Source organism: Vigna unguiculata, chromosome 5 (assembly GCF_037176805.1).
Source record: "Vigna unguiculata cultivar grain cowpea cultivar isolate G323 ecotype 2 chromosome 5, ASM3717680v1, whole genome shotgun sequence".
In the NCBI taxonomy this organism is placed as follows: Eukaryota; Viridiplantae; Streptophyta; class Magnoliopsida; order Fabales; family Fabaceae; genus Vigna; species Vigna unguiculata.
Window position 1 is genome coordinate 7,435,076 of NC_140796.1, and position 12,897 is coordinate 7,447,972.

The window sequence follows — 12,897 nt, forward strand, 5'->3', positions numbered from 1 at the left end:
TGGAAATACTGTGATAAAAAAGTATGAAGTTGCTAGTTAATACATGCAAACGAACAACGAACAAATTTTATGATAAAGTTTAATATAATGGTCATATCCCACTTTTTAATTCTATAAACATACCATCTGACGAATTTGCTAGTTATAATATGTATATAGTATTAAAAAGTGGAATATGACCATTATATTAAACTTTATCATAAAATTTATTCGTTGTCTGGTATTAGGAATGAAATGGAAGTGCTGGAATGGATTCGTTATGATGTTTGGTATGTAGGAAGATAAAAGAATAGAAAATGAAGATGTCTAGAGCAAAATGGGAAAATGAATTGGACAAATAAAAATATTCCCTTCTATTATGGATGTTTCAGCTTGCTTAATTCTTGGGTTTAGGAAGGGAGAAAAATACTAGAACGGAAATCTTGAAAGGGGCAAAAGACCATTCGAACGCATTTTCCCACTATTAATATAAGACTTCTTTGGTTTAGAATGAATGGAGGAGCATGAGACTTTAAGTATTTAAATAAACTGTCCAATTTCTTGGTCATATTCAGATAATTTAGCAAATATTGGTGTTCTAAGCTGTTTTAGACTTTCAGAAGATCACAGTCCGTTATCTGATAACACTTTAGAAACGTGTTAATGTCAAATCAAAGGACAGGTCTAAGATATATGCCAGAATATCTGTGCTCGAATATATCCTTTCAGTTTTATCTTATAAAAAAAATATATGTAAATAACGTTAGTAATGTGCATATAATAATTTATTTGGAATCTAACATTAAACATTCTCAAAAGGAATAGTGATATTAAACAACCGTTCTTGAGAAAAAAGAAAATATTTAACAAATTCTCAACAACTATAAACATAGTTATTAAGTAATAAGGTTTGATGATGCACGTTAAGATTGTCTACAATAGTTGGAAAAGAAGAGATGGTATAATAAGTTAATAGACATGTAAAAACAAGATAGTAAGGTGATGGCAGATACTGTGGTGCATGAGAGAGTCCAGTCTCTGTAAGAATCTGTGGGAAAATGAATTGAATTCATAGAGCTATAATTGTTGACGTTTAAAAATGTGACGATGATGATGATGGTAATAGAAGACGAAGGAAGCTGAGTGATGTTGATGATGATGAGGATGTGTACCAATTTTGAAGGCAATCAATGCCACTGGATAATTGAGTGGCAGAGAGTAAGATCATAGATTTCTTATTTGAATGCAATGCAAATTGTGATGGTGAGGTGGACCACACACACATATATATTTATATTATATATATAAATAGAGAGAGAGAGAGAGTTCTGATGGTGAGAGATGAATGTGCAAACAGTAAATGCATAAATAGTGCATGTGAAACTACACCTGCTACTCACTTCAACTTGTGATTTATTCCATTATGATATTCTGTTTGTTACCTTTATTTTATTGCTTTTTATGAATTTTCCCCATGCAATATTACTTCACCAAACCCAAAAATAATTTAATTTGATACTTTTTTATGGGTTAGTTTAGGTTAATTAAAATTTCTAACTACTGTTTTCTTAATTCCCCTGAAAAACAACGGTAATAAGATCATGCATACATATATAAGTAGTTGAAATTACACCATAAAAATAAGGAGACATTATTAAACTCATAGGAATCATATTAGATGATGTAATGTCAAGATTGAAAATAATGAATTCAACCAAAGACATGATAATAAAGAGATGTAACACACAACACATAATATATATTAACCAAATTAAACTCGAGTTTCAGCAATTATATATGTATTATTTTCTAAACCACTTTTTTCTAAAAAATCTAATAAGATTATAAGATTATTATTTTCTTACAATATGGTCATGTGGTTTTATTTAAGTGAGAATGATATGTAAAGAAGTATTTTTGGGGAGAAATAAGTGGATAGGTGGGGATTGCAAACAATTATTTAACAAAAGTTGCCACTTTTTTTTGTTTTTTTTTTTCTAGATTTATAATATTTAATGTAAGCAAATGACTTGAAAAAAAAATGTTGTGTTAGCTGAAAAACAAAATAAATAAGAAAAAGGTTTATTCCCTTCCTTCAAAATAACATTGCCAACTAATCTTAAATGCCACATGTCCCATGCACCCAAAATTTAGAATCTTGTCTAAAGAAAAATAAAAGAAATATGGATAAGTTGTAGTGATATAAACTAATGGCAAAAAAAAAAAAAAAACACATAGGGTATAAAATAAAATGGTGTTGAAAATGGGTAGGGATTTTGATATCATAGTTGACTAGTTCCTCACGTAGTGCAAGTATTTTGGTGGTAGTAATACAAGAAATGAGTGAAGGGTTGTGTTGTGGTCCTTCCCCTCATCAAATACCTACACCTTCCTTGTTCAAAAGGGTATAATGAGGGGCTCAAGAACAATCCATCTTTGGTAAAATATCAAACTTTTAATACTTTTTTTATAAATTTACACTTCCATCAACATACCTACAAATCCCTTTCACTATATAAAGAACTCTCACATACATTTTTTGCCAATTTACTTTTCATTTCCTTTCTTCCTTCACTACTAAATGAAAATGACTCCCTTTAACTCAAGATCAAAATAACCCTACACACTTTGCCCTAGCATGACACATCACTTTCCTAGCTACATCAATATCCACCTATGTCTCTCATTAATGAGTTTCACCCTAAATCTAGCACTCCAATATTTGGACAAAAACAAGTATTTTTTTTTTCAATTTGTCAAAATGAGATAAATTTAAAATAAAATTACAAAAGTGAACAACTCATCTCAATGTAACACAATTTTGAAGAAGTCGTGCCAAATTGGCACGACTTCACTAGTCATGCCAAATTGACACGACTTCACTAGTCGTGCCACCTTGAGACATCTTACTTTGAAATTTACTCTGTTCAAATAACTTTTACAAAAGAAAAAAAAAGTTGCACATAATAATCTATTCATCTTATCATATTGGTTAACTACAATCCATGATCATGTTTAGTTAGCAAAAATTCACAAAATTTTTTAGGTAATCTTTTTTTGTTTTTTTGGTGGGCATGTGAAATGGTGAGGCAAAGTTGGACAAGATATATACTAGCTTCCACTATATGGCATGATGATAGATAAACAAAAACCATCCAATGAATGTGAGAAGGAGGCATGGTGGTCATGATGATGAGGAAGAAGATGAAGCCAAAATGGGGTTCATTTTCCAAATAAATGAGCATGGCTTTGGTACTCAATTACATGAAGAAAAGGGACAAAATAAGGGACCTAACCACATTGACTACTTAACCCTTCCCTTCCATACAACACTCATTTCTACCTTGGCTCCTTCTAACAACAATCACGTGACTCTCACGTGCCTCCCCATGTGACTCTCTTCTTTTCTAGTTCTACTTCCATTGGTGCCTCTAAAGTATCACCAATACCCATTTCTTTTCATTATTATATCTCTTCTAATGTAATTCCCCTTTTTGACCCACATATCTATTTTGTCGCATTTTGTTTTCCAAATCCGACTAATTAATTCATTCCTTAATTGTGGTTACGTGTCTAATAAGGTGTACACATAATAAAAATAAACAATGATTTTGGTTGTGTTTTCGAAGGATTAAGCATAATGACAATGTTATATAATTTCATTGTTCAATAGAATCTTAACACGTAAAGACAAACTTTCAATGTGAACGAGGAGAAAGCCAGGAATTAGAAAATGTTGGGTATACTTTCGAGATGTAAAGCTCCTTAATACAAGTCTTAACCATTTTATATGGAACAAATAACAACTTTTTGACGATTTATTCTTATAATAGAATAGAATAGGTTAAAGTAGCTAAATCTCATTTTATAAATTAGTTTTGTAAGATTAAGTTTGATTTAAAATCTATTTTTTAAGACAATATCAAAGTCTATTCTAGTAAGATTTGTTATTTCTTACGTATATCACATCACTTTCTATTAATAATGACTATCGCATGACCTACTAATATTTAATCTCATCCTTGAGATGTATATTTTTTGGCATAATGAATGTGTTTTAGGTATCAAATCGACTAAAAATAAGATAAATTTATAATATATATATATATATATATATATATATATATATATATATATATAAATTCTTATAAGATTGAATTAGATTTAAAATTCACTTCATACAAATTAATCGTAAGAAGTACTCTAAAAGTGGCTATTCATGAATTAAAAGAATAAAGTAAATTCTGATATTCGATGATACATGATGTGTTTGTTTTTAAGTCTGTAAAATTGATTAGAAAAAGAAGAAAACGTTCAAGTAAACACAAACAAAAACAAAAATGTTGACAAATCAATGGTATAAAGAAATGATCCGTCAACTTCTACTGTGAGAGGTTCAGACCAAGTTGTTGTTGGTTTTGAAAATTCCTGTGATCTCTTTCGGTCGAAATGATTATCAAAGGATGAACATAAAAACAATGACATTTGAAAATCCAAAACAACTATTCATTTCCAATGGTACAACAAATGTTGAGTGTGAAAGAACAACCTAATTAACCTAATCAAAGGTAAGACAAAGTTTTGATGTTAATTGATTATTTAGGCCAATATAAGACAATGATTTAATTTATTTATTTTTTTACAAAGTTTTTGTGATGTTAATCCCCACACACTCCTACAATAATAGTGGAATAGGGTTGACCTAATTCCTTGTAAGTATAAATGCAATGTTTCATTTAATACTATAAACCTAAACTTGAAATATGCAAAGGCTACATTAATCTAATCAATACATGACAAACAAAATACTTGTTTTTATTTACATCTTTCACCTAGCAAGTTTTCAAATTTCACTCTTTTCAATGAATATGTCTTTCTTCTCGTAAAACCAAGTTTAAAAAATCAAAATACATTCATAGCATTTGATGTAAAAAATTATAAGGTCAAGACTATAAGGTTGTAAATATTGACAAATTCAAAAAGGTAATTTAGTTAGAGACCTCAATCATGGTTTTTTTTTTTTCTTTTTATAATTTATTTGCTACAAGAAGTAGTCAAATTTTGAGTCCCAAAAAATTTATTTTAATAATTTAAGTGGGAGAGAGTAACATATAGAAGTTAAATTAAATAGGTGCCATTATTTATGGTTTAAAGAGACATATAGACATGTTACATTAAATTTTCTAGTGCATGTTTTAGCAATGGCTTTTACCAGTCAAATTCAAACCACTCTTACTTTCTTCACTATTGCATCTGCACTTTTATTTTCTAATTTTCTTCATTCCATTATAATCTTTTAATATTATCTTAACTAAATAAATGGAAAAACTGTATTTATACTGCACATTGTATACATGTTAAGAATGAACTTAAAATTGCATATAGCATGGATTGAAATTAAATTAAGAGTACGCACACACAAAAGAACAACTAAATTAAAATTATGCAGAAGAATCGGTTGTCAAATTCTGATATTAAAGAAGAAACAAAATCATTTTATAAACTAAAAATATTGATTTCTAAATTTTTATTATGAATAAAAAATTACAATTAATTTGTCAGTTAGAATCTAAATTATCCTATTAGAATCTAAATTATCCTATAACATTATTGAGTAAAACTTCAGCTACCAATTAATTAGTCTCTAATATAAAGTTAAAGACTAATTTAGAATCAATAATAATAAATAATTAAAATTTTAGCGTTAGATCAATTTAGACTATAATATATAAATCAATTAAATTTTTTATTTATAATGAAAATTATTTTAGATATCAATAATTTTTAATTTATAAAATTATATCTAACTTAATCAATTAATATATATTTAATAATTTTCATGTAGTGAAAATTGTTACATCCTAAAAAAATGCAATTGAGAATGTACCACACACAAAAGCTATTTTTTTTATGTTAAACAAAAAAACATTTTGTAAATAACATAAGTAGCAAAAATATCTTCTTGGAATGAAAATAACATGTTGAAGACAAAGTATTCCTCTATCCCAAAAAAGAATAAAATTTTGTGTAATAAAGAATACATATTTCTTAGGATGGTGTGCATCCAATAGTATGAAATTAAGCAGAATATTGAAGATCTTATATCTGACATATTTTTATCAGAAACAATTGGTTGTTGCAGATGTTATCATATTTGGCCACATAAATTCATTGTGAAGTTAATAAAGTAATCACTTCTCAGCTACCTACGACCATATGCATCAATCCTGTTTCATCCACTCAAACCCACAAACTTTATGTTTTCATAAAGTTGTGTTAATTATATCAGTAATCTTGAAGTTATTAAACCATGAGTGTCTGAACATGCAATGCAACAACTGTGTAAAATATTCTGATGATGAAGAAGAAGTTTGTTGAAAACTGATGCTATCTCTGTCATGGAAGTTCAGTTGACATGATGAAGTGAATCTTTTTTCACCCTAAAACTTTGGAAAAAAAGAAAAATTTACTGTGAAAGAAGAAAAATGTTTGTTTTGTGAGAGAAAAGAAGAAGGTGAAGGAAGTGGGGAACCACAGGGCTAGCAGCAACAATAACTGCGGAAACTACAAGCAACCACACATTGGCCCATTTTAAATGAACCTGGAATAAATGCATGTTACCCATTTTGAATGTGATGTCACACTTATCTTCTATTCTACTACCATAATTAGCAGAACTAATTTCATCACAACACACATCACTTTTATGACTATTTTTTTTTGTGGTTTGAAGATCCCATGGAAAGAGTAAACTGTCTCACAAACTGAAAGGGAAACTTCTAAACTATTCCAAAAAGTGTAACTCAACTTACAAATGGGTACGGTGCTTTTTCTATGTGCCCCCCCTATGCTTCTCAATTTTCTCAATGTTAGACTCTGAACCAAAGCAATCAAAAAGGGATAGAAAGAAGAGACTCATTTTTCTTCATCCTCTTCTGCTTTCCCTCATCTATTGCTGCCCTTTGTAATCATGAGTCCTTGTGCCATCATTGCTATATAAAAGTCTCTCTCTTTCTTTCTCTCTCATTATCTCTCATTCAAACAAACACAAGATCACAGATATATTATAACACTTTTTTCTTTCACCCTAGTAGTTTCCTAACAAGTTCTTCTCACCTATAAAAACCCCTTGTAGCCTATTTGTTACACCTCACAATCCAATTTTTTGTTTATTTCTTATTCTGTTTTGTGAGTGAACTTTTATTCTCAAGCTCCTACCTCTTTTTCTTCTTCTTCTTCTTCTCTGAAAGGCCTTGGCTTTTTTGGAAGGGAAACAGCATGTGCTCTTTCTCTTCAAAACAGACCCTTTGTGGCCCTCACCTTTTGGCACTTCCTCGTCCATGGCCATCTAAGAGACACCACAGGCACCTTCGGTTGGGCCTGCTCCACAGGTACTGTTCCATAGTATAGTAGTTTTCTGTCATGTCTTTTTGCTGTTCCTCACAGGTTGTTTCATGTGTTTTGTCTGTGATGTAACATTGGCTTGTTCTATGATGTTGTTGATGATGATGATGCAGAAGGAGGGCACACTTGAAAGAAGTGAGACAGAGGAAAAGGATGGTTGTGGTGAAAGCTGAAATTCAGATGAAAAACTTGAAATTGTACATGGAGAATCAGACAATCATAGAGGAGAATGAGAAGTTGAGGAAGCAAGCCATGCTTCTGCACAAAGAGAATCAGGTGTTATTGTCACAGCTCCAAAAGAAGCTTTCAGAACAGACCAACAATACCAACAATAATAACTAGCTATTAGCTGATTTATATATACAGTTTATTAGTGTGGCGAGAGTAGGAGAAATCAAAGGGTCTGTGTCAATGATCCTTTTCTGATGTTAGCCCTGTATCTTGTTGACTTTGCATCTTCTTCTTTTTTGTTTGCATCCTTTTCTGATGTTAAATTAATTTATTTTCTAGCAATAAGTTTAGAGTGGTGTAATAAAGATAAATAGGTAATATGCCAATTGTAAGCATTACATGGAATATAGAATTGTGCAACCTTGTGTTAGCTTTTTAAATTCCTCACTTGTTAGTTTTCCTGATGTCATAACTATTTGATTAAGCTCATCAATTCGTTTATAAATATACCTTTCAATAATAAAGTCGCAACATTTTTCAACTGGGTAAGTATTACATTCATTGGGTCAATTAACACTACACATGTCTTTGTAATGATATTGTTATGTAAGGGTAGTGCAGAGAGATAAATAAGTTATGATTTTATGCACTCACAAATGGCAGCAGATTTTATATGGTTAGTTTGTCATCAACAGCAAAAACACAGTAAGAACTGGCAAAAAGGAGATTCATGATTTAGCATCATTCATAACTAATATTCCTACGGAGGTGTTTCTGGTGCTTGTTAATTGCAGATTATTGGCCAAGAACTGAAATTTATGATTAGTAAAATTATGCTGATGTAAAATTTCTCATACAAACTTTTCCATAAATTAAAATTAGTTAAATTAAAACTAATAACAATGAAGGTAAAATGCGTAAGAACTTTTGCAAATTAACTGTATAAATGAATTTTACCTTAATGAAAAAACATTTCATTTTTTTCTATTTTTTTTAAAGTTCGTTGAAAAAGTTGTCCAAACAAATCAAAATAATAGAAGTTGCACCATCTACCACAGAAAACTATGGAGGAGAAGAAAAAAGCAAAGAAATGTTCTTCATCCACTACTTTCCTCCCTATCTTTTATGAGGGGGTCCTTGGGAAAGCAATTGTCACATCTCCAGGTGTGCGTTTATTGTATGTAAATATATTCTAAAAATAGACCAAACTGTCACACAGAGAAATGTAAGGGTAGAAAATTAGGGATTGATTCATCGTTGTAATGTTCTAGTGTTCAAAAACACGATAAATAGAATATGCAGTAGCACTTAAATTCAAACTCAGAACAAATTTGAACTAGTTCTCAACTACAGAGTAGTCAGTCAAAAGAAACTAGGTAATCCCTTCAATTCACTACAGCAGACTCATCATGATTTGATGTTTGGAAAACCCCCAGAAAGGATACAATAAACCTAAAAGATAACTTAATAACGACTGACCAAGAAAAAGTCTTCGTCATCAAGAACCTCAACATCTTTATCTCCAACAAAATGCTCTCGGCCAATTGCCTTCACTATATCGGCAAATTCTATCCTTTTCTCCACAGAGAGAGGTACAAATGGTAGCCTAAAAACGGGCCTGACAACCCCAAGTTGAGCAAGAGCAGTGTTCAACCCAATGGGGTTTGGCATGTGGAAAAGCCAGTCAATCAGAGGTAGGAGCTTAGAATTTAACCTAGGATTTACACCATACATTAGTTCCCGCATTAGACCAGGAACCAGGTTGCTTGCAACAGATATCACTCCAGTAGCCCCATAATCCCATCTAGCATCATGGCATTGATCATCATTCCCACTCCACACAACAATCTCATTGTCTGTATACTGCTTGATCCGATCATTTCCCACACACTCCTTGACACCAGCTAAGTTAGAACTTTCAGCTAAGGTTTCAATTACATGTGGAGGAATGTCTTGACCAGTCCGCGAAGGCACATTATAGATTATTGTGGGTCCCATCGGAAGCACACTTTGAAAGTGAGCAACCATGCCATCCAAGGAGGTTTTTCCGTAGTAGGGGTTTATGTGAAGCGCAGCATGCATTCCAACAGCAAAACCCTGCTCAGTGGCATGAATTGCTTCCCTGGTGGAGTTGCTTCCAGTATTTCCAATAACCTTAATTTTCCCACCAAAACAGTTAACTGTATGAGCAATGAGCATTATGTGCTCCTCCCAGCTCATTAATTGTCCTTCACCAGTTGTCCCACCAACAATAACACCTTCGACCCCTTCTCCAATCTGCATATTCACCAAGTCATCGTATGCTTCAAGATCAAATCGCCCATCAGGTAGGTATGGAGTTTTGATGGCAGTTATCAACCTCAGACACTTTATGTCCTCTGGGGAAGTCCTGTAAATGCAATACACATGGCTTTATTTGTGCAAATTATTATAATCCAAACTCGCAAAGCCCAAATAAGCAGCAAAGAAAATAAAAAGCCAAAAATAATAATTTTATATTACATTAAAATATGTACAAATATAGTTTCACTATAAAAATATATACTGCCGTGTAAATAGATTTAAAAAGTTTTTCAGTTCAAATATACATATCTAGTATCTAGATGACATGAAACCCTTGCTAAGTGAACGACAGACCAGATAAGAAGTGAAAATTAAGTTCAGAGTGTAAATTAGTGAGAGAACATTGCTTAAAGCTCTAGATGCATCTCATCATCTGTGTCTCGTCCAGAAATCCTACCCAGAGCATGCATCCTACAGTTCCCACCTAATTTAGACAATACACACATGTACACATGATAAAGAAAAGAAAAAAAACAGTCTCAGAAATGAAAAGATATGAAAACAAATGTATATATAATTTAGTAGAAAATTGAATGGATTTAGAACAGTAAATTTAAAACCCACCTATTTTTCAACTCAAAGCTGCGCATTGGGAGGTGCAAACTAGATTTCACAGCTGCTTGTGGAGGCTTCCAGTTTGAGCTCCTGATTAATATAGAAAATATTTAACATCAAAGGTAGCAAAATTTGGAAAGAGTGGTATTTTAAAAACGTAATCGGGATTGATACACACAGTCGTACGTACATGCATATGACAAAGAGAAAACCATATTGCAACTAAAAACACAAATAGAATACTGATTTGAAATTGGAAAATAAACTTTTGATTAAAAAGTAAAAAACTGATACCCAAAAGTGAGGCAGAGACATAGAGCACAACACTTATGGGTGAATGTACAGAGAGTCCTTTTCACTCTAGTTCATCACATCATCTTACTATCTTTCATTATCCCAAACAAAGAAACATTATTTCCCATGAAGAACTGGAAAGAGGTAACCACGAGACATAAATGTTTAGTCAAGTTTACAAGTAGAAAGGGACAAAACTTTCAAAAAATCGTACATTAAAGAGGAGAACAAGAGACTCCCATTTCATTACCGTCTTACTTTTATAAATTTCATTCTTCTCCTCATTATAATCAATTATTAGCACATATGGCTAGACTAAGAGGCTATTATTGCAGAAACAAAATAATCGGAACAACAACAGCAAAACGGTATTAAAAGGGGCGATCCTTTACAGTAAAAAACCCTCTAAAACATAGTTATCAATGCATTGCGGCCATACCCAAAAGGAACTGTCAGTGGTACGGTCACTATTCTGAATGCTACAAATACAAATTAAATAATTTATGTGACACATATAAATGCTCAAAAACAGAACATAGTACACGATGTGAAAGATCAATCAAGTGCTGATTTCATCGTCAGTATTGTTATGTATTGTAATTGTAAATCCTTGTATTTAACTATGACTCTTTAAGTCTCAATATATAAATAATATTCTCCACTATGCAGTTGACACTCATAATCCATGATATATGTCTCTCATTTCTTTTCCCTCTCAACTAGACCTAAACACAACAAGAACAAAATCTAGAAATGAAATAAGTGTTAGTCTCCAAGAGGATGGTACTAGACATAAAAGAACTGGTCTGAGGTTGACAACCGAATGTAAAAATAAACAAATAAAGACAGGACAATCAGAACTGAACCCGGAGATAGAATGCTCTGAACAAGTTATCAAGCCAGGTTTTTAAAACTCATCAAAGTTTTAATGTCGCTAAAACACACAAAAACGACACAGCATATTTGAATGTACTACACATTAAATTGCAAAGGGTAACTCAATCAAGTGTTGATTCAAATTCAACTGTCTCACTAACTCAATTAACCCGGAGAAATCCAAATGCCAATATCATTCACCCATACATGCCCCTTAGAGACTTTCTCACTTCAGATAAACAATTTAAAAAATCCACCAAACAGCGAATGAAACCTAATAACCCATATTTAACACATAAATCCAGTAACGAACAACCACCACACCAGCAACAACGGCCATACACAAACAACACTACTGTTAGTCAGATTTCAGAAACCATCAATACATCAATGAACCTTGGAATTCCAATTTCAAAATTACAAAATCCGAAAACGAAAAAACAAACAATAAAATAATAATCATAAAAATAACTAAAATTGATGAGGAAAATGAACCTGGTGCTTTTATTGTTGGTGACATTGGAGGGGCAATCGGGGAAGGTGGCAGCTCTGAAGCAAAGGGTTTTGAGTGTGGCCATGAGTTAAGAGAGTGGAGAAGAAGATCCGAATGGGAAGAGTAAAACGGTGTCGTTTGAGAGAGATCTTAGAAGAGGAATGAGAAGAAGGTGTATGCAGTGAGAGTAGAAAATGGCGGCGAAGAGTACTTTGGCTTCTCTCTGTGGGAACTGTGGAAAATAAACGGAAAATGACACACACCACTGCACCTGTTACTCGTCGACACTTCTTAAACTTCTAATAACAAACATAAAATAAAATATTTTTTTAAGTTAAAATTAATTTAAAAATTAAAAAATCATATTACAAACTTAAGTATTATACAGACTGTACTTCGTTTTAATATTACCCCCGTAGAAGAATATAGTTTAAGCGTAAGTTAGGATGTAATAGATAAAATTAAATATTATATAAAAATAAAAGTTTATTACATCATTTTTTTAATTTTAAAGATAAAAGTAACGTCAAAAATTTATATGTATAAAACTATTATCATGTATACATAATTATAATTTTTTAATGACACATATGATAAAATATATAAACTCAACGGTATGATTTATATATATATAACTCATATGAAACTATAACGGAACAACTCCCATTTTATATCTTTGTTTAGAAAATATATTTCAGAAAAAAGATATTTTATTGGGTAGAAGGTTAAATGAAGAAATACCGCATAACCGAAATAAAGAAATACAAATGTATGTATACTGA

General features: G+C 31.6%; 2 protein-coding genes across 2 annotated transcripts; one reads left to right on the forward strand and one right to left on the reverse strand.

Annotated features, from left to right (window-relative positions):
* Window positions 1-7,023: 7,023 nt before the first annotated feature.
* ZPR1 (binding protein) lies at window positions 7,024-7,994 on the forward strand. The gene is made up of 2 exons (XM_028070662.2): window positions 7,024-7,370; window positions 7,497-7,994. The coding sequence occupies exons 1-2, from the start codon at window positions 7,258-7,260 to the stop codon at window positions 7,723-7,725; spliced, it is 342 nt and encodes a 113-aa protein (XP_027926463.1). The 5' UTR covers window positions 7,024-7,257; the 3' UTR covers window positions 7,726-7,994.
* Window positions 7,995-8,780: 786 nt separating this feature from the next.
* Window positions 8,781-12,376, reverse strand: DHDPS2 (dihydrodipicolinate synthase). Its single transcript, XM_028073887.2, has 3 exons — window positions 12,118-12,376; window positions 10,462-10,542; window positions 8,781-9,943 (listed from the first exon to the last, which is right to left on the reverse strand). The coding sequence occupies exons 1-3, from the start codon at window positions 12,198-12,200 to the stop codon at window positions 9,019-9,021; spliced, it is 1,089 nt and encodes a 362-aa protein (XP_027929688.1). The 5' UTR covers window positions 12,201-12,376; the 3' UTR covers window positions 8,781-9,018.
* Window positions 12,377-12,897: the final 521 nt, after the last annotated feature.

Excerpts from the sequence above, each read along its gene's own strand:
- ZPR1 (XM_028070662.2), top strand. The coding sequence starts at position 7,258 with ATGTGCTCTTTCTCTTCAAAACAGACCCTTTGTGGCCCTCACCTTTTG. Across the intron at positions 7,371-7,496 it reads CGGTTGGGCCTGCTCCACAG|AAGGAGGGCACACTTGAAAG; the intron begins GTACTGTTCCAT and ends ATGATGATGCAG.
- DHDPS2 (XM_028073887.2), bottom strand. The coding sequence starts at position 12,200 with ATGGCCACACTCAAAACCCTTTGCTTCAGAGCTGCCACCTTCCCCGAT. Across the intron at positions 10,543-12,117 it reads ACCAACAATAAAAGCACCAG|GAGCTCAAACTGGAAGCCTC; the intron begins GTTCATTTTCCT and ends TATATTAATCAG. Across the intron at positions 9,944-10,461 it reads AGCTTTGAGTTGAAAAATAG|GACTTCCCCAGAGGACATAA; the intron begins GTGGGTTTTAAA and ends TTGCATTTACAG.